At 40.0% G+C, this 21074-nt stretch overlaps 1 protein-coding gene across 1 annotated transcript; it reads left to right on the forward strand.

Annotated features, from left to right (window-relative positions):
- Nucleotides 1-2837, forward strand: LOC148544058 (pectinesterase-like). Its single transcript, XM_088499877.1, has 3 exons — nt 1-469; nt 743-1653; nt 1861-2837. Exons 1-3 carry the CDS (start codon nt 189-191, stop codon nt 2577-2579), a joined length of 1911 nt encoding a protein of 636 aa, XP_088356003.1. The 5' UTR covers nt 1-188; the 3' UTR covers nt 2580-2837.
- The last annotated feature ends 18237 nt before the right edge of the window (nt 2838-21074 follow it).

A 21074-nucleotide genomic window follows, 5' to 3' on the forward strand; every position in this document is an offset into this window, starting at 1 on the left:
CCGCCCGGAAGGGTAATAAACAAACTTTAGAAAAAACTTCTTTTCTTTCTCTTATTTTTAGTTTTCGACTTTTGTCGAAAAAATATATAGAAGAAAGAAAGAGTATATAAAAAAAAAACAAAAAAAAAAGTAAAAATATACATAAATATAAATATAAATATATACAAAATTATAAATAAAAAAAATAAATGAAAGGAAAGATAATAATTTCTGCCACCTGTCTCATCCTCGTGGTGGGTGTGGTCATCGGAGCGGTGCTTATTGCAAACAAGAAGGATGACTCCGGTGCTGACAACATTGAACTTCATGATAAAGCCGTTGCCACAATGTGCCAAAACGTTCTCAACCAAACTCTTTGCCGTGACATCTTGGGCCCAGTGAAGGGAACCACAGACCCCAATGAATTCATTGCGGCCGCAGTGAAAGCCGCCACGGAAAGCGTCATCAAGGCCTTGAACATGAGTGACAGGTACCAGTTACATTGCACACAATACATATATATTATAAACGGAAATATTTGATAATTAAAAAAAATCACTCAAAAATAGATATAATTTATTTTATTTAATATTTAACAATTGTTATAATAATTAATAAATAATAAATAAGATAAATTCTGACTACTTTGTTGGTCTCCCTACATTATGGTATTATAAATTTCTCAATGCAATTGTTGAATTATTTCAATATATTTTTACTCTAACAATTGAATGAATTGATTCGTTTATGAATGGGTCCATAGGCTAACAGTTGAAAAAGGAAACGGCAACCCAGGCATCAAGATGGCACTGGAGGATTGCAAAGACCTCTTGCAATCAGCCATGGACAGTCTCCAACTTTCAACATCGTTGGTGGACAGCAAGAATATCCAGACAATTCATGACCAGTCCGCCGACTTCAAGAATTGGCTAGGCGCTGTCATCTCCTACCAACAAACCTGCCTCGACAACTTCAACGAAACCGACAGCGGCGAGAAAGTCATCAAGGAACAGCTTAACGCAGAGACCCTAGACCAAGTTATGACCACAACAGGACTCACTCTTGATATCCTCGCCGACTTGGACAGGATCCTCGGCCAATTCAACTTGAAGATCGACGTCCACCCTGGCTCTCGCCGCCTTCTAGCCGCCGATGTCGATGACCAAGGGCTCCCGACCTGGCTCTCTGCCTCAGACCGGGACCTCTTGGCTGAAGTCGATGTCCACTTGGCTAAGAGACACCTCCTAGCGAAGGTAAAGGGCAAGGGTAAGGGTAAGGGTAAGGGCAAGGGCAAGGGAAAAGGTAAAGCTATTGCTGCTGGTGCCGCTGCTGGTGCTGTTGCGGGTGCTGCAGTTGGTGCTGCTGCCGGTGGTGATCAGGTTAAATTCTCTCCTGGATCCATTGAACCGGTGACCCGAGGACCAGCCCATGTGGTGGTTGCTCAGGATGGAAGTGGCCGATTCAGGACTATCAAGGAAGCTATTGATTCTTACCCACCTGGCTTCAAGGGTAGATACGTCATTTACGTTAAGGCTGGTCTCTATAATGAGTACATTATTATTCCTAAGCATGCTGTGAACATTCTTATGTACGGTGATGGCCCTACAAGGACTATTGTCACTGGTCGTAAGAACTTTGTTGAAGGCGTGAAAACAATGCATACCGCCACTTTTGGTAAGATCCTTTTACATTTTTGCCACCTTTTTTTAATTTCATGTTGCCTTTTGTCTGACCCCTAACTATGATGAACCTTCAATATTGGAGGGGAGTAGACTGACATTTGAATTTAATTTGCACTTGTTATGTTGAGTATATTAAGATGAAGACAATGATGTGAACTAAACATGTATGTTATAACTAGTATTTTTTGAATGCATGCAGCCAATACTGCTGATGGATTCATTGCTAAGGCAATGAGGTTCGAAAACACCGCTGGTCCGAAAGGACACCAAGCTGTGGCACTTCGAAACCAGGGAGACAAATCAGCTTTCTTCCAATGCCATATCTTTGGTAATCAAGACACCTTGTACGTCCAAACCAACCGTCAATTCTACCGAGACTGCGAAATCTCCGGCACCATTGACTTCATCTTTGGCACATCTCCAGCCTTGATCCAAAACAGCAAGATCATCCTGAGGAAGCCTGATGATAAACAATTCAACACTGTAACTGCCGACGGCACAACGCAACCCAACATGCCCACCGGAATTGTCCTCCAGAACTGTGAGATTGTCCCAGAGCCTGCTCTGTTCCCTGCGAGGTTCACCACCAAGTCATACTTGGGTAGGCCATGGAAGCCTTACTCAAAGACACTGATCATGGAATCAATGATCAGCGATGCCATTCACCCAGAAGGGTGGTTTCCTTGGGCTGGAACCGTGCACCTTGATACTTTGTGGTACGCTGAGTATGCAAATACTGGACCTGGTGCCAATGTTCAAGGAAGGATTAAGTGGAAGGGTTATCATGGCCTCATTAGTAGGAATGAAGCTGCACGGTTCACTGCTGCTGAATTTCTCAGAGGTGGACCCACTAGCGCTGCTGAACCATGGTTGAGTGCTACTGGCATTCCATTTACCGTTGGCTTTACAAGGGCTTAAAAATCACTACTCTCAATGTTGGAAGAGATTTATAATGTTATTTGTACACTTAAATGGGTGTTTATCGGTTAAAATTTAGCGAAGAAAATTCAATAGATAAACGTAAATAGAAGTTAAGTTCTTATTAATGGTTGTAAATCAACTGTACAAATGTAAATCACCAATTTATGTGTTCAAATATCATTCTTTCCTGTTCAAATCGGTGGATGCATGGTGTTATGTCAATGCATGGTGAGATATGGTCGCAAATGGTGGTTATTCTGTTCTTTGCAAATAAATAAAACATAAAAGAGTTTCTGGGGACGCTAATAAAATAAATATTATTGAACTTCTTGATGCTAGGCATTAAATTAATCTCACCATCTATTTATAAATACTAATGCGTTTTGAAAAAAAATAAAAAGTACAACAGCATCTTCTAAAAATTAACTCATAATTAATGAAAAAAAATTTAAACTTTAAATTCTAAATTTTACATATTAAGAAGTGCAGAACTATTTAATTTGTAAAAACTATTTAAAGATAAATTATCTATAATTTTTACAATATATATAAAAGTAATAAACCCGAATTGATCGTTATTTATTCATTATTTAGAACAAAGGTCTGATTATCTAGGAATAATATACTCGTAACTATAAAAAGAAAACAGAACAATAAGTCTTTAACATGTTTATAAGTTAATGGTATATTTGGGCAAAAGTTAGTATGTTCTAGAAAAAGTAGGACCTCTTTAAAAATTAATCTGTTATCAAAGATTATTAGGTAAATTAGGTTTTAAATTTTTAGGTAGTTGGTTTATAAATAAAAAAATTTTAGATACTCCATTTGTAAATAAAAAATAACTTAAAAAAATTGAGACCCAAAACAAAATCAGTAAAATTCAAAAACATAAAATTAAAACAAAAAAAAATATTTTTATTGAATGGTGACAGGAGTCAGGAGATATCATTCTGAGTGGGGCTTAAAAGGCCAATTTTTTTTTGAAATAAGGAGCTCAACACACATGTGGAGCAAAACAGTCGAACAAACATAACAGTCATACAACTTCTATGTTATCTCTGGCATTGCCATCAACAACATGAGTTATTTATAACACCATTCTGTAGCATATGAGAAGGATTGTTCCACGCAGTCTCTAACTCCTGTTGTCTTGTTGTGAAAAATGACCTCATTTCTGCGTAACCATGTAGTCCATATCACTGAGAAGAAGCCAACTAGCCAATACTTACGCACCTCTTTCCTTATTGACACTGCTCTCCAACTCTCAAATTGCTCTTTTACAGTACCGGGGATAATCCACTCCTGTCCAAACGCCAAGGCCCAAGCACACCACACCTGCCAAGTGAACTCACAGGTAATAAACAGATGTTGTATATTTTCAGCATCTTTCTTACACAACATGCACATAGTATCATTCTGTTGTAAGATCCCCAATCTACTCAGCCGATCCTTAGTATTAACTCTGCCTACCAATACGAACCAGGAGAACAGCTCCACTCATGGCGAAACTATGCCTTTCCAAATGTCCTTAGTGAACCTATATCTCAGTAGCTCCTCATCCAAAGACTCTCCCTGCAAAACCTGCACAAATGAGTTAGTATAATAAATGCCTTCCTTGTCAAATTTCCACACCACTCTATCTTGCACATCTGCTATCAATCTAACAGATTGCAATACTTGAAGCATGTGGTCTAGTGTCTCTGTTTCCCATTGACGTAAACTTCTCCTCCATTGAAAGTGCCACACCCACTCTAACCCATCCCAGACCCCACAGTCCCCAATTACTGACCCTTTTTGGTTTGAAATCAAGAAGAGTCTCGGAAAGGAGTCTTTCAGCTTTCCCACTTGGAGCCACGTATCCTCCCAAAACCTCGTGGCTCTACCATCCCCTACTTCAATAGCCAGGCCATCAATCATCTTTTGCCTTATATTTTGCTCCCCTATTTGCAGGTGACAAATGTCTCTCCATGGACCACTTCTTTTTGGCAATTGCTGAAATGACAGGGGGTGATTTGGATTCAAGTTGTTACAGGAACACACAATCTTCTTCCATAAAGGACATTCCTCCTTTGAGAACCGCCACCACCATTTAAATAGTAAAGCAGCATTACGGATCACCGCATCCCCCACACCCAAACCTCCTAGCTTCTTTGGTGTCTGGATCATCTCCCACTTCACAAGAGCCATGCCAGGTAGCCCATCATCCTTCCCCCAGAAGAACCTTCTCTGCAATGAGATGATTGTACGTGCAACCGCTTTTGGCATCTTATACAAACTCAAGTAATAAATTGGCAAACTGTTGATAACCGACTTGATGAGTACCAGCTTCCCAGCCTTATTAAGGACCCTTCCTTTCCACAAACTGAGCTTCTCTTCCACCTTGTCTATAACCGGCTTCCACGTTTTAACCAACCTCGGATTTGCTCCTAAGGGGATCCCAAGGTACCTCACCGGTAAGGCCGCCTCCTGGCACTCTAGTAACTGACACATCCGTGTAACCCACTCCTGACTGCAGTTCACTGGTATCAAATTCTCGAAGTTAATGCTCAAACCAGACATTATTTCAAAGCATCTTAGCAACCTCTTGTAGTTTCGAACTGTCTCCTCATCCGGCGGACAGAATAGTATAGTGTCATCAGCAAATTGTAAGTGTGATAACTCTATATTATCCCGACCAACTAGCAATGGAGATATGCGACCATTTCTTACCGCCTCCCCGATCATCCTGTTAAGCACATCTACCACCAAAACAAATAAGAACGGTGACAGAGGATCACCTTGACGCAGTCCCCTTTCCATTCTGAATGGCTTCGACGGAGATCCATTAACCAGGATAGATATAGATGCCGTTCTAACACACTCCCTAATCCATGAACTCCATGTTCTACCAAAGCCCATCTTCTCTAACACGGTATCAATAAAACACCATTTAACTCTGTCGTAGGCTTTTTGAAAGTCTAGTTTAATGATTGCCGATGGCTTCTTTTTCAGTTTCAACCATTGCACAGTTTCACATGCAATTAATGCTCCATCATGTATCTTCCTTCCCTTCACAAAGGCGCTCTGCGATTCTCCGACTAAACCCGGCATTACACTCCTCATTCTTCGTGTCAACAGTTTAGAGATGACTTTATAGAGACAACCAACCATGCTGATAGGTCTGAGATCCTTTATCTCTTTAGCCCCAATGAACTTCGGAGCCAATGCTACCCATGTGACATTAGAATCCCTTGGTAATGATGCAGTCTCGAAGAAACTCATCACAGCTGCAGTGAACTCCGTTCCAATTTCATTCCAACACCTTTTTATAAAGTTCATGTTGTACCCATCACTCCCTGGAGCCTTAGACGATTCACAGTCCCAGACCGCCTCTTTCACTTCATCCACTGACGGTAGCACCTCTAGAGCTTCAGCTTCCTCCCTCCCCAATCGATTAACCAATCCATCCCTGAAGCTTACATTTGGAGAAACCTCCTGATGGTACAGACATTTATAAAAATCTCGAATCGCAGTCTTAATTCTTGCTTGATTCTGCACTGTTCTCCCGTGAATTACCAAAGCCTCTATCCTGTTATTCCTTCTCCTGACCGAAGCTATATTATGGAAGTACCTTGTGTTTCTATCCATCTCACTTGCATGCCGAGATCTAGACATTTGCTTCCAGTGAACATCCTGCCTCACATACCACTTCTCACAGCACCTCACTAACGCTCTCCTCCTTGCCTCCATGGTACCATCGTATCGTCCACTGCTAACCATGTCATCTACCTTCTTTAGTTCTTCCTCAAACCTCTTAATCTTCTCAGTTATATCCCCAAAATGCTGCTTATGCCATATGCGCAAAGGTGTTGTCAACGCTTTCATCTTCTCTAGGAAATGCACCTCTCCTAATCCCCTCCACTCTTCTTTTACCATTCTCATAAACCCGTCATGTGTGAACCAGGAATCTAAGCTGCGAAATGGTCTTAGGCCATCAAAGTTTCTGCTATCTTCTATAATCAAGGGGCAGTGATCCAATAAACTCCTTGGACCTCCCCTTAGACGCATATCTGGGTAAACATCAATCCACTCCACAGAAACTAAGCACCTGTCAATACGACTGCACGACTGTCCTCTAAACCATGTATACTTTCGATCATTTAGTGCTAAGTCAATCAATTCCATATCATTGATCCATACTCTAAATTCTTCTGCCGAAGCAGACAATCTAGTCGCACCTTTTCGTTTTTTCAAATGCAATATTTCATTAAAATCCCCCAAACAACAAAACGACACCTGGACCAATCCTGCAATATAGCTCAATTCTTCCCAAACAGAGGCCTTCTCATCTCTTTCATGAGGTCCGTACACCAAACAGATAGCACAATCAAAATTATCCTTTACCACAAACCCTTCTACACACAACCATCTATCTCCTTTGTAGCAATTATTCATTTTAAATACCCCCTCATCCCAGATTAACAATAACCCTCCAGAATCCCCAGTCGAACTTACAAACTCCCAACATGCTTTGTCTCTACCCCATATACGAGCTACATCAAAATTATTCACAAGTTCCTTCTTTGTTTCTACCAAACCCAACATATCCAACCTAAACTTACTTTTAAAATTCCTCAACATACCAGCTTTTCCTGAACCTCTCAACCCCCTAACATTCCATGAACTTAAAATCATTTCATAAAATTAGTACACACCTGTTTACGATTTTTTGGGCGGCTTCTTCGTATTTTGGCTTTTTGCTTTGCCTGTCGTCGCTTTAAAGCAATTATTTCATTCTGCTCCTGCAAGATAGCCATGATGTCCTCCTCATCGCTATACTGAGCACCTGACTCTACAGCCAATTTCCAGGCCTCTTTGTTCTTGGCCATTTCCGCTTCCCTGCTCGGTCTTTGTTCTTCATTCTGATGGTCAGTACCATCCTCCAAGTCATCCCCCAGCCCTGGTTCAATTTGTTTACAATTGTGATGGTTAGTGTCTCGCTGTTTCGCCTTGGCGCTTCCAGTTACCACAACCAATTCCTCCATCACAATTTCCCCCTCCTCTTGCCCCAAACCTGTACCGCCACCTATACTCTGCTCCTCGTCTGCTGCGTCGCGGCTTGTAGCACTATCACTTCCGTTTCCATTGCCCGCACCTCCAGTACCACGTTTTGTGTCTTCTGAGTTACAGGGTTCCCATTGTTCTTGGACCGGATGGTCCAATTTTCTTTCATTGAGTCAACGGCTGCGAAGCAGCTTCCTCTCTAGCCTAAGAAACCAAAACCGAAAGCTTTCACGCTTGTCTCTCTCCGTGTGTGAAGGCATGCAACATATTCAACAGCGTTTCATGAGATGATTAGGAATTATCATTGATATTTTTAAGTATTTTTCTAGTTATTTAATTTCATGCTTGCTTTATGCATGGCAAGTCCAATATTCAATTGTGGTAGAGATTATTGAAAGGAATTTCAGTGATGAGGGCCACGACCCACAAGATCCATTTTCTCTCCCATCTATTATTTATTACATGGTTGTTATGGAAAGATAAATATTCAGGCCAGGTTTGTTCTTTCTTTACCAAATTGGCAAATTCTATATATTCGAGTTGAGTAGCAATAGGGGGTATGTTTCTGGGTATGGGCAGTCAAAGTTCCCAACAAAAAGAAAAAAAATGGTGGTATAGGTTATCTTTAGTTTTTTACGTTAATGTTTTATTTTTCTTCATCTCGAATTTAGTGTTACTATCTATAATGTCCGGACACAGGACATGACTCGACACAGGAGACGTTAACACGTGAATTTTAAAATCTTACATGACACGGGGACACGCATACATATAAAATATAAAGTATTTTTTAGATAAATCGTAATAATATTATGATATTTTATTTATTAAAATATAAATTAAATTTTTTAATTATTTTTAATATTTTATTCTAATTATATCAAGTATTTAAAATATTTTTTATTTTAATAAATAATAATATATACTATATCTAAATTTATTTTAAGAATATATATTAAAAATAAGACTGGACACGCTGACACGTGATGGTATTTAGGTGTGTCTAGACATGTCCGGAGAAGAATGTTTTCTTTTTTATTAAGATACGGTTGGACACAGCAGACACGCGTGTCGGACAAGTGTCGTGTCTAAAATGTGTCCGACACGCGGACACGACAAGTTAAGGTTAGAACGGGGAAAAAAATGAGAGTGCGAGAGAGGGATCGAGAGCATGTGAGGTGGGGAAACACATGGGGGGGGGGAGACAACTACGCAGGGTAAACATGGTAAAGATCCTAGGGTTTGGAACAAAGAGTATCAACGATTGGAGCTTGATTCTTTCTCAATTTTCGTCGACACTTTGCCAAAGGATATATAAAAAAGAGAACTGGTTAATACGTTCAAATGGACAGGAAAAATCATTGACATATATCTGTCACGAAAGAATAAAAATGGCCAGATATATCTGTTTACTTTTGTACGGTACATTACCAAAGGAGGAGTTTTGAAGGCTGTTGCAGATATGAACGGTTTGGTGTTAAGAGGTAAAAGATTGTCCGTCGGAGAAGCGAAATATAGAAGAGCAGCTGTGATGCAAAATACGAAGGGTAACGGAGTGAAGGTGAGCCCCAGGCACGATGCTGGAGGAAGCCATCCACAGACAAAGAGTGTGGGAGTAGTGGAAGAGAAAGTGAGTAGGCAGCCGTCAGATGCACCCATCAAAGATCCAAATAGTAATGGACGGACTAAGAAGTTAGAAATACCGATAGCAAGTGAGAATGTTGTCTGGCTATAGAGAAGCATTGTTGGAGGTACAAAGTCGGCAATTGACTTTCGTTCACTGCAGCAAAAGATCCATAGGGACTGGCCATGTGTAACACATGTAAGGGAATTGGGGGCATATAAAGCAATGATAACGTTCGACACGGTGCTTAGTGCTGAAGAAGCTTACACCTTTAGAATGAACTATTTATTAAAATTGTTTTACATGGTGTGGAGATGGGACGAGACTGAGAAAAGTGAGTCTAGAAGAGTTTGGTTGGAGTGTTATGGAGTTCCATTACATGCATGGTCAAGGAATACCTTTCGCAGAATAGAGGAGCAATAGAGCGAAGTGGTGGAATGCGATAAACTAATGGAATCGTGTAATTCATTCAGTATGGGTAAAGTTCTAATTGATACGTGTGTTTTTGATATGATTAACGAATGGATTCACGTTACAATAGGGGCAAGTGGGTTTGACGTCCTTGTAAGAGAATTCGGTGGAGAGGTGTATCAGGAGAAATGCTTTCGAAAGAGTAAAGTAGAGGCAGGAGACAGGCACATGATAAATATAGAGCAGACGTAGCATGGAGGTTCTAGTTGCATTTTGAATCATGCAGATGAATGGAAGGCGGTGGACTGGAATAAGGCAGCGGTACTGATGACCGTAGACCATAGGAACGACAAACAAGATAAGGGCAGGCTGATAATTTCATGTCTTAATTTGAATGAATGAAAACATAAAGATTCAAATTTGTATGATGGAAAGGGTAATTATGTGGCATTAATGGACAAGGAAGATTCTTAAGGATCATATGAAATTAATAAGGATATTGACTCAGAGGAAATGGTATCTAATAATTATGAAGAACATTTTGATTGCCAAATATATGATGGCACAAGGCATAATAGTGGGTTGGGAACTTTTATACCCAACAAGGTTACTATGAAGCAATAAGATTATGGGGTGAGGGACAGGGCCCGTTGACTAGGGCTATAGCTGGACTCCCAATCCGGGTTGGGTCCGACCCGGTTGCAACTTCGACCCAACAGGATCTGGTTCCTCTGAATCAGGTTCCTTTGAACACGGCGGTTCCAAGCTTTGGTAACGAAGACAATGCGACGCGGCACGAGGGAGAGCAGGGTCTTGGACGTCCCGGTCGGAGGTAAGGAGAGATTCCACTGTGCTAACCCGGCAAGGAAGGAGGCAAGCAACCGTGCGTCTTGAGCCAGGACGCATGTACGGTGTAGGGGGGAGTCGCGACACCAGATAGACGAAGGCTGTGTACAGTAACGCGAGACAGTGGAGGGTGCAACGGAGGCAGTTGCTGGCAGGCGTGATGAAGGGATGACCTCTGCAGTGCAAGCTAACATTGACGAGAGTGAACGAAGGCATATGAGGAAGGAGACGGCCTTGATCACCGAACCAAAACATGCGCAACAGACTTCCTGCGATTCCGATGAATCGATGAGGACGCGGCTTGCAGGACCTATGAGCCAGGGTAATGTTGATGGCATAATCAGAAATTGCAAGGAAACAGAAGTGGACCGGCAAATTTGTGGCAAGTCTGGGTTGGGACTGGAGGCGGGGGAGCTCTTGTTGGATATATCGGCTCAGAACGGTAACGTACAACAGGAAGCAAGCGAGAATGGTGCAGAATTGGGTTCAGAGAGGGGGGATCAATTGGATGGTGGTAGGAAATTAGACCCTGAGGAGCAGAGGCCTAGTTGGGAAGAGGAGATGGTTGAGAACAAAGAGGCTTGGAAACTAGCTGTAGAGTCAGGTGCTCAGTGCAGTGATGAGGAGGATATTATGGCTATTTTCCAAGAGCAGAATGAAGCTATTGCTTTGAAACAGTGACAGGCTAAGCAAAAAGAAAAAGTTCGAATAAGCCGGCCAAAAAATCGTAAACAGGTGTGTAATAATTTGTTAAATGATTTTTAGTTCTTGGAATATACGGGGGTTGAGAGGTGGTGCAAAAATTAGTATGCTAAAGACTTTCAAAAATAATTTTAGGTTGAAAATGTTGGGTTTGATAGAAAAAAAAGGAGTTAGTAACTGATGCACCACTATTTTGTGGTACATCTTGTGCTTAATTGAGTGGATTTTATTCACTATTCTCACACTTATTCATGTAAATTGCATGATTTACACTTTCTTTCCTAATTTTGCGCTATAATTGAAAACATGTTTCTTTGGTCTTAATTTAGCTAATTTTAATCGCCTCTTATTACCATTCGATGCCGTGATATGTGTGTTAAGTGTTTTCAAAGATTACAGGGTAGGAATGGCTTAGAGGATGGAAATGAAGCATGCAAAAGTGGAAGAAATACAAGAAATCGAAGGAATTGCTGAGCTATCCAGCCTGACCTCTTCGCACTAAATCGATCATAACTTGAGCTACAAAAGTCCAAAGGAGGCGGTTCCAGTTGCGTTGGAAAGCTAACATCCGAATCTTCGCAACGATATATAATTTGTCATAGTTGATCTGGCGTTTAGGGGCACGCACGCGCACCTGGCGCGTATGCACGCATGAGCCGCGACCTGTACGTATCAGAAATTGCCCCCAGCGATTTTTGGGATGTTTTTGACCCAATTTTTAGTCCAGAAAATACAGATTAAAGGCTAAGAGTGGAGCAGAATGGGACACACACCACACACCAAACACATCATACAACATTCATTCACATAATTTTAGGTTTTAGATGTAGATTCTAGAGAGAGAGGCTCTCTCCTCTCTCTAGGTTTTAGGATTTAGGATTTCTCTTAGTTTTAGGTTTATTTCTTCTCCAATCCAGGTTCAATGTTCCTTTACTTTAGTTTCTCTTCTACTTTTATTTATTCTATTACTTTAATTTATAAATTCTCATGTTAGATTTGATTTTATATTTAATGCAAATTGAGGTATTTCAGACTTATGATTGCTTTCTTCAATTTATATTATTGATGCTTTCAATTTAATTTAGGTTTCTCTCCTTTTGGCTTTGGTTTGGTTGAGTAATTGGAGATACTTGAGTTATCAAACTCCTTGTTGATTGATACTTGTTATCTTTGCTAGTTGATTAGAATTCCAATAACTCTAGTCTTTTCTTAGGAATTGACTAGGACCTGAGGAATCAAATTGATTTATCCACTTGACCTACCTTCATAGTTAGAGGTTGACCAAGTGGGAGTAACAGACAATTCTCGTCAAAATTGATCAGGATAACTAGGATAGGACGTCCAGTTCTCATACCTTGCAAGGGTTTTCATGATCATTAGTTTACTTTCTTGTCATTTACATTCCTTGTTCAAACCTGTCAAAAACCCATAAAGATACTTTTCTCATAACCAATAATAAACACACCTCTCTACAATTCCTTTGAGAGATGACCCGAGGTTTAAATACTTCGGTTTATTTTTATTGGGTTTGCTTAAGTGACAAACAAGTTTTTGTACGAAAGGATTCTTTGTTGGTTTAGAAGCTATACTTTCAACGAGAATTTATTTGTGAAATTCTAAATCGTCAAAAGTCCCGCTCGTCAAATGGCGTCGTTGCCGGGGAATTGCAAACGTGTGCCTTATTATTGGTTATTGTAAATATTTTCTTTTTACTTGCTTATTTATTTTCATTTTTAATTTTTATTAACTAGTATGAATTCTCACCCCTCTGGCTTTAAGTTTGGTTCCAATGTTGTTATAAGGAATGGAAGCTATAATGAGAACAGGCATCAAGGTTGGGAGAATCAAAGATGGGAGGAGCCACAAGGATTTGATCAACCCTCTTAGCAACAACCCCCTCCAATGCGCTATAACCAACAACCATTCTATGATGCATACCAAGACAATAGTTATGGTGGACCTCTTCATGACAACCAACCTCCTCCAAATTACTATAGTCAAGAACCATTCCAGGGTGCGTATTAAGATGATAAATATGGTGGACCCCCTTGTAGTTACCAACAAGCCCCACCATATGCTTATGAATCACCCCCTCAATATAAATCTGAACCACCATACTCACAAGCCCCATTACCACCAAACACCCCCATACAACCCGTATCCACCATACCAACCACCTTATGAGCCAAATGAACCATACATAGAACCACCCCCATTCCAACACAATTACTCTCATGAGCCACCACCTCAATATTCACCATCTCCATGCCCTTACCAAGAAGAACCACCTTCCTACCATGCACCCTTTCTCCAAAATAATGAACCCTCCTATCCACCACAAACCTCCATGAAGAACACACTTACCTCTCTCATGGGTCTCACCTCTAAACTCCAAAATCTTATATCCTGCATGGACCAATCCTCTACCTCCAAAATTCAACCCTCAAGCTCTAGTGCACTTCCTTTTCAACCACAGAATGATCTTTCCATCCCATCACCACCATCCATGGAAGAGCACCCACATCCATCAATCCAAGAGCAACATGATTCCAATGATGCTACTGACATGGAACAAAAGAGAAGGGATCGTCTTAGGGGCACAATGGATTGGTTACACGTGGCCTTATTTCCAGAGGTGCAAAAGGAGTCCCAAAAAGTGGAGGTAGGAGAGACCCTTGAAGATGAAGGAGTAGTTGAAGGGAGTTGTCATGGAAAGGTAATCATCAAGGAGGAGTACGATCTTATGCTAAAACAACTGGGCAAAGCCGCAATAGTTAAAGACGAAGTGGTTGAAGACTTAGGAGATGCTGAACCTCCATGGGAGAGTCCAGTCATCGCGCATCCTTCCAAGGTGTTTGATGTGGATGTTGAGGAAGGCATACAACCTCCAAGGCAGATCATGGTTGAAGACTTTACAGAGGTTGATCAAGAGTTGGAGATTAAAGAAGAAGAAGCACAGCCTCCCATGCTCTTGGTAGGCAATGCAAAAGAGATTGAATTGGGAGAAAGCTACCAAGAAGAAGCGGTTGAAGTTGAAGAGGCTTGCAGAGAGGTGAAAATTGTCAAGGAAGAGCACAAGGGAGTAGAGCTTGCAAGACCATTAGAAACACCTCTCCCAAAGCCCTTACCATCCAAAACAACATTCAAGTGGGTAAAATTCCTATCCTTGACCTTTACTTTCCCACTTGAATATGGTTTACTTGAGACAGATGGTCAACTTAGAGCTCTTTGTAGCATTAAGAGTAAAAGAAAGATGGTTAGTGGTTGGCAACACAATCCTAGTTTCGTTGTGGTTAGGAGCTCAAAATCTAAATGCAAGGGTTGGTGTAGAGCTCGAATGAATGCGTCTAGGAAGCTGTTCGGATGCCTTAGTGAGAATTCGGATTGCTTACCACCCAGATGGAATCATCATGATCCACTTGAAGATGGGTATAGAAACAAGATTTGGGATCCAGGAATATATGAGGATCAATTTTGGAAGCTCAAAGCTTGTGAAGAACTCCATCAAAGCTTGAAGAATTTACTTGGTATTGATAGATCTTATTGGAAGTCCAAGCATTGGTGGAAGTTTCAGGACGAGTTCAAGCACAAGCCACCATGACAAGGAGCTAACCAAATGTCCAACTTAAGGACAATAACTAAAAGTGTTGGGTGGGAGACAACCCACCATGGTATGATCGTTCCTTTTCTTTCTTAGTTCTCTTTTGTTTTAATTTTATCACTGTTACTGCATATATCATGCATCATCATTTGCATCTGCATATTAAAAAAAAAGGGGGGGGGGGATCGACGTGCCAGCGCCTAGTGCGTGTCCGCGTCCCTTGTGGATGCGAAATGGGTTATATTGAACAGAGAGTGGTGCGGAAGATGGGCTGGAAATGTGCCTTAGGCACCATCCAGCCCACGCGCACGCACACTGTACGCGTGCGCGCTGTTTCCACTTTTGGCGACCCGCGCGTCCGCGCCCTTGGCGCGTCCGCATCGATGGAGAAATAGGCGTAAAACCTTGTTTTACCCGAGAGTTATGCTAGACTGGGGATGGTACTGTGCTAGAGGCATAAATTCACCTACGCGTCCGCGCACTGTGCGCCTCTGCGCCCCTTCTTTTCTCTCAATGCATGCGTACGCGTGCGCGTTGAATGCGCCGCTAGCTCTCAAATTTCTCTCCTCCCCTCTCATCCTTATTCTCTTTTACTTTCTTTTACTTAATTTATTTACATAATTTCATTCATCTTTTAATTACTTCATTTAATTATTTTTCTTTCTTCTTAATTTTCTTTTAGCTTAATTATTTATGGTTTCTTTTTCTTTCTTTTCCATTTCATGCATTTTTATGTTGGTGTTGGAGCTTTATTTGGGTTTTACCTTATTGTAATTGAGTTTGTGGATATTATAAGGATTGATTTGACAATTGACATTAAAATTTGGCTCTCATATACATTTGGATTTATTACTTTCATTTACAATTGTCATCATACAAGTGCTCTTTAATCTAGCTTATTTTAATAATTGATGCTTGACCTATGCTTCTCATGCCTTTGTCTACATGCTTTTACACATCTTGCATCTAATTGCTTTAATATGCCTTGCTATATTTCCATTGATGTCCTAATTGCATGTAGTCGCGACCATGTATTTATGACATTATCTTTTACCTTGGCATTGATTATTACTTGAACCTTCCTCTTCCCGGTTCTAGCTATTTGATTTCATGTCCCTTTCTTTTTTCCCTTTTCAGGATGGCCACCAAAAAGGGTAAAGAGAAAGCCTCTAACAAGCCACCGGCGAAGAGCGGAACGAAAAGAGCATTGGCTGAGGAACCACAACCCCCGCCCACCTGCACAGCCTTGCATGCACCGAGGACGGTGCAATCTTTAAGTGTGGGGAGGTCGATACCGATCTCCGTGGGTTAGTTACTCTCCAGTCCCAACACCAATGTTTAATTTTCTTTGTTAAATTAGTTGTTGCATTTGCATGTTTGATTGCATACTTTACCAACTATTTGGTTGAAGTAATATTTTCTTTTTCAAGAAAATTTTTAGAGCATTTCACTAATTTGAATTAAAAATTTTTTGTTGAACTTGTTTGAAGAAATTTTATTTGGAACATGGTTTAGAGCTCGAACACACAAAACTAGTGAGATTTTGAGCCTATTTGATTGGTTGCATTTTATCAACCAATATATTTTATTTTTGTGTGTGTTGTTCTTTCTAAAATTGTGATCTTAGTCTTGCTTAATTCTATATTTCCATTGTTTAATGTATGCATGCACTTATGTGATTGAGGCCTTGTTTCACTAAGCTTACATACCCATATGGGCTTAACCTTTCATTATCCTTTGCAAACCCATTTGAGCCTATTTTACCCCTTTTATTATTTACTTTAGCACATCATTAGCTCTAAGCGAAAAATAATAATGTCCTTAATTTGAATCCTTGGTTAGCTTAGACTAGTGACAGTGCTCATGAATTAAGTGTGGGAAAATTAGGTTTGCCAATATTTGGTTTGAGAATTGGGTGTTGTATATTCTTGTGAAAATGTACAAAACAATAATTGAGCACATATTATTGCATTCAATACTTTAATCATATGCATTGAGAAAAACAAAAGAAAAGAAAAAAAATATAGAAAAAGAAAAATAAAAAAAAAGAGGAGAAAAAGAAAAAAATAATAAATAAATAAATAAAATATGATAAAAAGGGGACAAAATGCCCCAAAGTAAATGTTGGTAGCAATGCATATGATTTGTACTTAAATTTGGGATGCATGAATATGTGGAAAACATAGTTAATGGGTAGTTAGGATCTGTATTGTAACTACACGGATTGTCTTAAGTTAGGTGGTAAGTTTAGGTTAATCAAGGATTCAGATTTCAGTCCACTTGACCAAATACAATCCTACCTTGACCTTAACCCCATTACAATCCTTAAAAGACCTCTTGATTTGTGTATTTGTGCATTAAATTTATGTTGATTGGTAGAAGAAGAGCAAGCCTTAGAAAGCAAGCTTAGTAGAGAATTGAGAGATCGAACCTTAAACACCTGAGCGATTAGAGTGTATACACTTCCAGTGAGGGTTCGATGCTCGATTCTTTGTTCCCGACTTTCATGAGCTATCTTCTTCTTGCAAGTTATGTGTACTTCATTTTTATGATTTGAATTAATGGAATCCAATTTATGTTTGTCTTTGAGAATTTGTTTACTCTTAATCAAGTAGGTAAAAGCATTTTGCATTTAGCTGCATTTATATAAATAGGTTGCATTTCATAAGTCTTACCATTCCTCTTCACTCTTTTAGTTCTCTTGACCTTAGCATGAGGACATGCTAATGTTTAAGTGTGGGAAGATTTGATGCACCACTATTTCGTGGTACATCTTGTGCTTAATTGAGTGGATTTTATCCACTATTCTCACACTTATTCATGTAAATTGCATGATTTACACTTTCCTTCCTGATTTTGTGCTATGATTGAAAACATGTTTCTTTGGTCTTAATTTAGCTAATTTTAATCCCCTCTTATTACCATTCGATGTCGTGATATGTGTGTTAAGTGTTTTCAGAGATTACAAGGTAGGAATGGCTTAGAGGATGGAAAGGAAGCATGCAAAAATGGAAGGAATACAAGTAATTGAAGGAATTGCTGAGCTGTCCAGCCTGACCTCTTCACACTAAATCGATCATAACTTGAGCTACAAAGATCCAAATGAGGCGGTTCTAGTTGCATTGGAAAGCTAACATATGGAGCTTCGCAAAGATATATAATTGGTCATAGTTGATCTGGTGTTTAGGAGCGCGCACGTGTACATCACGCACACGCGCGCATGAGCCGCGACCTGTACGTATCAGAAGTTGCCCCCAGCGATTTATGGGCTGTTTTTGACCCAGTTTTCGGCCTAGAAAACACAGATTAAAGGCTAAGAGTGGAGCGGAATGGGACACACACCACACACCAAACACATCACACAACATTCATTCACATAATTTTAGGTTTTAGATATAGATTCTAGAGAGAGAGAGGCTCTCTCCTCTCTCTAGGTTTTAGGATTTAGGATTTCTCTTAGTTTTAGGTTTATTTCTTCTCAAATCCAGGTTCAATGTTCCTTTACTTTAGTTTTTCTTCTACTTTTATTTATTCTATTACTTTAATTTATAAATTCTCATGTTAGATTTGATTTTATATTTAATGCAAATTGAGGTATTTCAGACTTATGATTGCTTTCTTCAATTTATATTATTGATGCTTTCAATTTAATTTAGGTTTCTCTCTTTTTGGCTTTGGTTTGGTTGAGTAATTGGAGATACTTGAGTTATCAAACTCCTTGTTGATTGATACTTGTTATCTTTGCTAGTTGATTTGAATTCCAATAACTCTAGTCTTTTCTTAGGAATTGACTAGGACCTGAGGAATCAAATTGATTTATCCACTTGACCTACCTTCATAGTTAGAGGTTGACCAAGTGGGAGTAACAGACAATTCTCGTTAAAATTGATCAGGATAACTAGGATAGGACGTCTAGTTCTCATACCTTGCAAGGGTTTTCATGATCATTAGTTTACTTTCTTGTCATTTACATTCCTTGTTCAAACCTTTCAAAAACCCATAAAGATACTTTTCTCATAACCAATAATAAACACACCTCCCTGCAATTCCTTTGAGAGACGACCCGAGGTTTAAATACTTCAATTTATTTTTATTGGGTTTGCTTATGTGACAAACAAGTTTTTGTATGAAAGGATTCTTTGTTGGTTTAGAAGCTATACTTTCAACGATGATTTATTTGTGAAATTTTAAACCGTCAAAAGTCCCGCTTGTCAGTAACTAAATTTGATGTTGTGCATATCTGGGGAAGTGACAGAGCATGTTGGGAGTATACAAGTTCTATTGGGGCTTCTGGGGGGTTATTGCTAATATGGGACGAAGCGGCTTTTAAACTGAACAATTGCTATAAAGGGGATAGATGGATGTGTATAGAAAGGGTTGTGGTAAAAAATAGCTTTCATTGTGCTATCTGCTTAGTGTATGGACCGCATGAGAGATCTGAGAAGATCTAGATGTGGAAAGAATTGAGTTATATTGCAGGATTGTGTCAGGTGCCGTTCTGTTTTTGGGAGACTTTAATGAAGTTTTGAATTTGGAGGAAAGGAAAGGAGCGACTACATTATCAGCGTCGGCGGCAGATTTTAGAACATGGATAGATGATATGGAGTTGATTGATTTGGCACTGAATGATTGAAAGTATACATGGTTTAAGGGACGGTCATGCAGTCGTATCGATAGGAGCTTAGTCTCCTTGGGGTGGCTTGACGTGTACTCAGAGACGCGTCTAAGGAGCGGCCCGAGAGGTCTATCAAATCACTACCCCTTGGTTATGGAAGACAGCAGAAGATTTGAGGGTCCAAGACCATTCCGTAGCTTGGAATCGTGGTTCACGCATGAAGGGTTCTTGAGAATGGTGAAAGAAGAATGGAGGGAACTAGGTGACGTACAATTCTTACAGAAGATGAAGGCACTTTCAGAACCACTACGTAGATGGCATAAGCAGCATTTTGGAGATATGGCTTAGCAGATTAGGAAGTTTGAGAAAGAAATCAGGAAGGTGAATGATATGGTCAGTAGAGGACAGTATGACGGTACAATAGAGGCAAGGAGAAGGGCTTTAGTGAGGTGTTGCGAAAAGTGGTATCAAAGTAGGATGTGCATTGGAAGCAAATGTCAAGATCTCGGCATGCTAATGAGATGGCTCAAAACATAAGGTACTTCCATAATATAGCTTCGGTGAGAAGAAGGAATAATCGAATTGAGTATTTGGTGGTTAATGGGAGGCTAGTGAGGAATCAAGCAAGAATCAAGGTTGCGATCCAGGACTTTTATAAACGCCTGTACCACCAGGAAGCATCCCCAAGGGTGAGCTTTAGGGTTGAATTAGTTAATCGATTAGAGAGGGAGGAAGCAGAAACCTTAGAGGCGCTACTATCAGAAGAAGAAGTGAAAGAAGCGGTTTGGAATTGTGAATCTTCTAAGGCTTCAGGGAGTGACGGATACAACATGAATTTTATAAAAAAAATGTTGGAATGAGATTGGAGCGGAATTCACTGCAGCTGTGATGGATTTCTTTGAAACAGTGATAAACCACTATTTCATGGTTTATCTTGTGCTAATTAGAGGATGGAAAGGAGGCTTGCAAAAATGGAAGGAACGCAAGGAAACAAAGGAGCTTACCAGCGAGGAGCGACGCGGGCGCGCACTTAGCGCGCACGTGCACATTAACGCATTCACACACCGACGCGCACGCGCACCTAGCGCGTACGCGCAACAGGCGAAAAGGACAATCGACGTGAGCGTGCACCTGGCACACATGCGTGACATGCGCGATCTGCAGAATTTGCAGAAATCGCTGGGGGCGATTTTGGGCCAGTTTTAGACCCAGTTTTTGGCCCAAAAACACATACTAGAGCCAGGAAACAATAGAGACTCAAGACGTTCTACATAGTTTTAGTTTAGTTTTGGATCTAGAGAGAGATTTCTACCTCTTCCTCTAGGTTATCTTTACATTCATAGTTTTAGAGTTTTATTGCCTTGCCTTGGATATGGAGAAGGTTCATTACTTCCGTTGAAGACTTCATTATTCTAGTTTGTTTCCTTACTTATTCCTCACTCTTTTATATTTTTAATCCCTATTTAGAGTTACAATTGGAAAGCTTTTATGACGTTAAAATTTATGAATGCAAATAACCATTTTTACTTTTAATTGATTTTTAGTTATCAATTATCATGTCTTCCTTTTATTCCTCTCTTATTTTGTGAAAGTTATATTCATCATAATGGAGTAGTTCTCCAACTTTATTGGGAGTTGATTAAAGAAAAA

This window comes from Arachis ipaensis, chromosome B9, assembly GCF_059453495.1.
Source record: "Arachis ipaensis isolate K30076 ecotype BB chromosome B9, ASM5945349v1, whole genome shotgun sequence".
NCBI classification, from domain to species: Eukaryota; Viridiplantae; Streptophyta; class Magnoliopsida; order Fabales; family Fabaceae; genus Arachis; species Arachis ipaensis.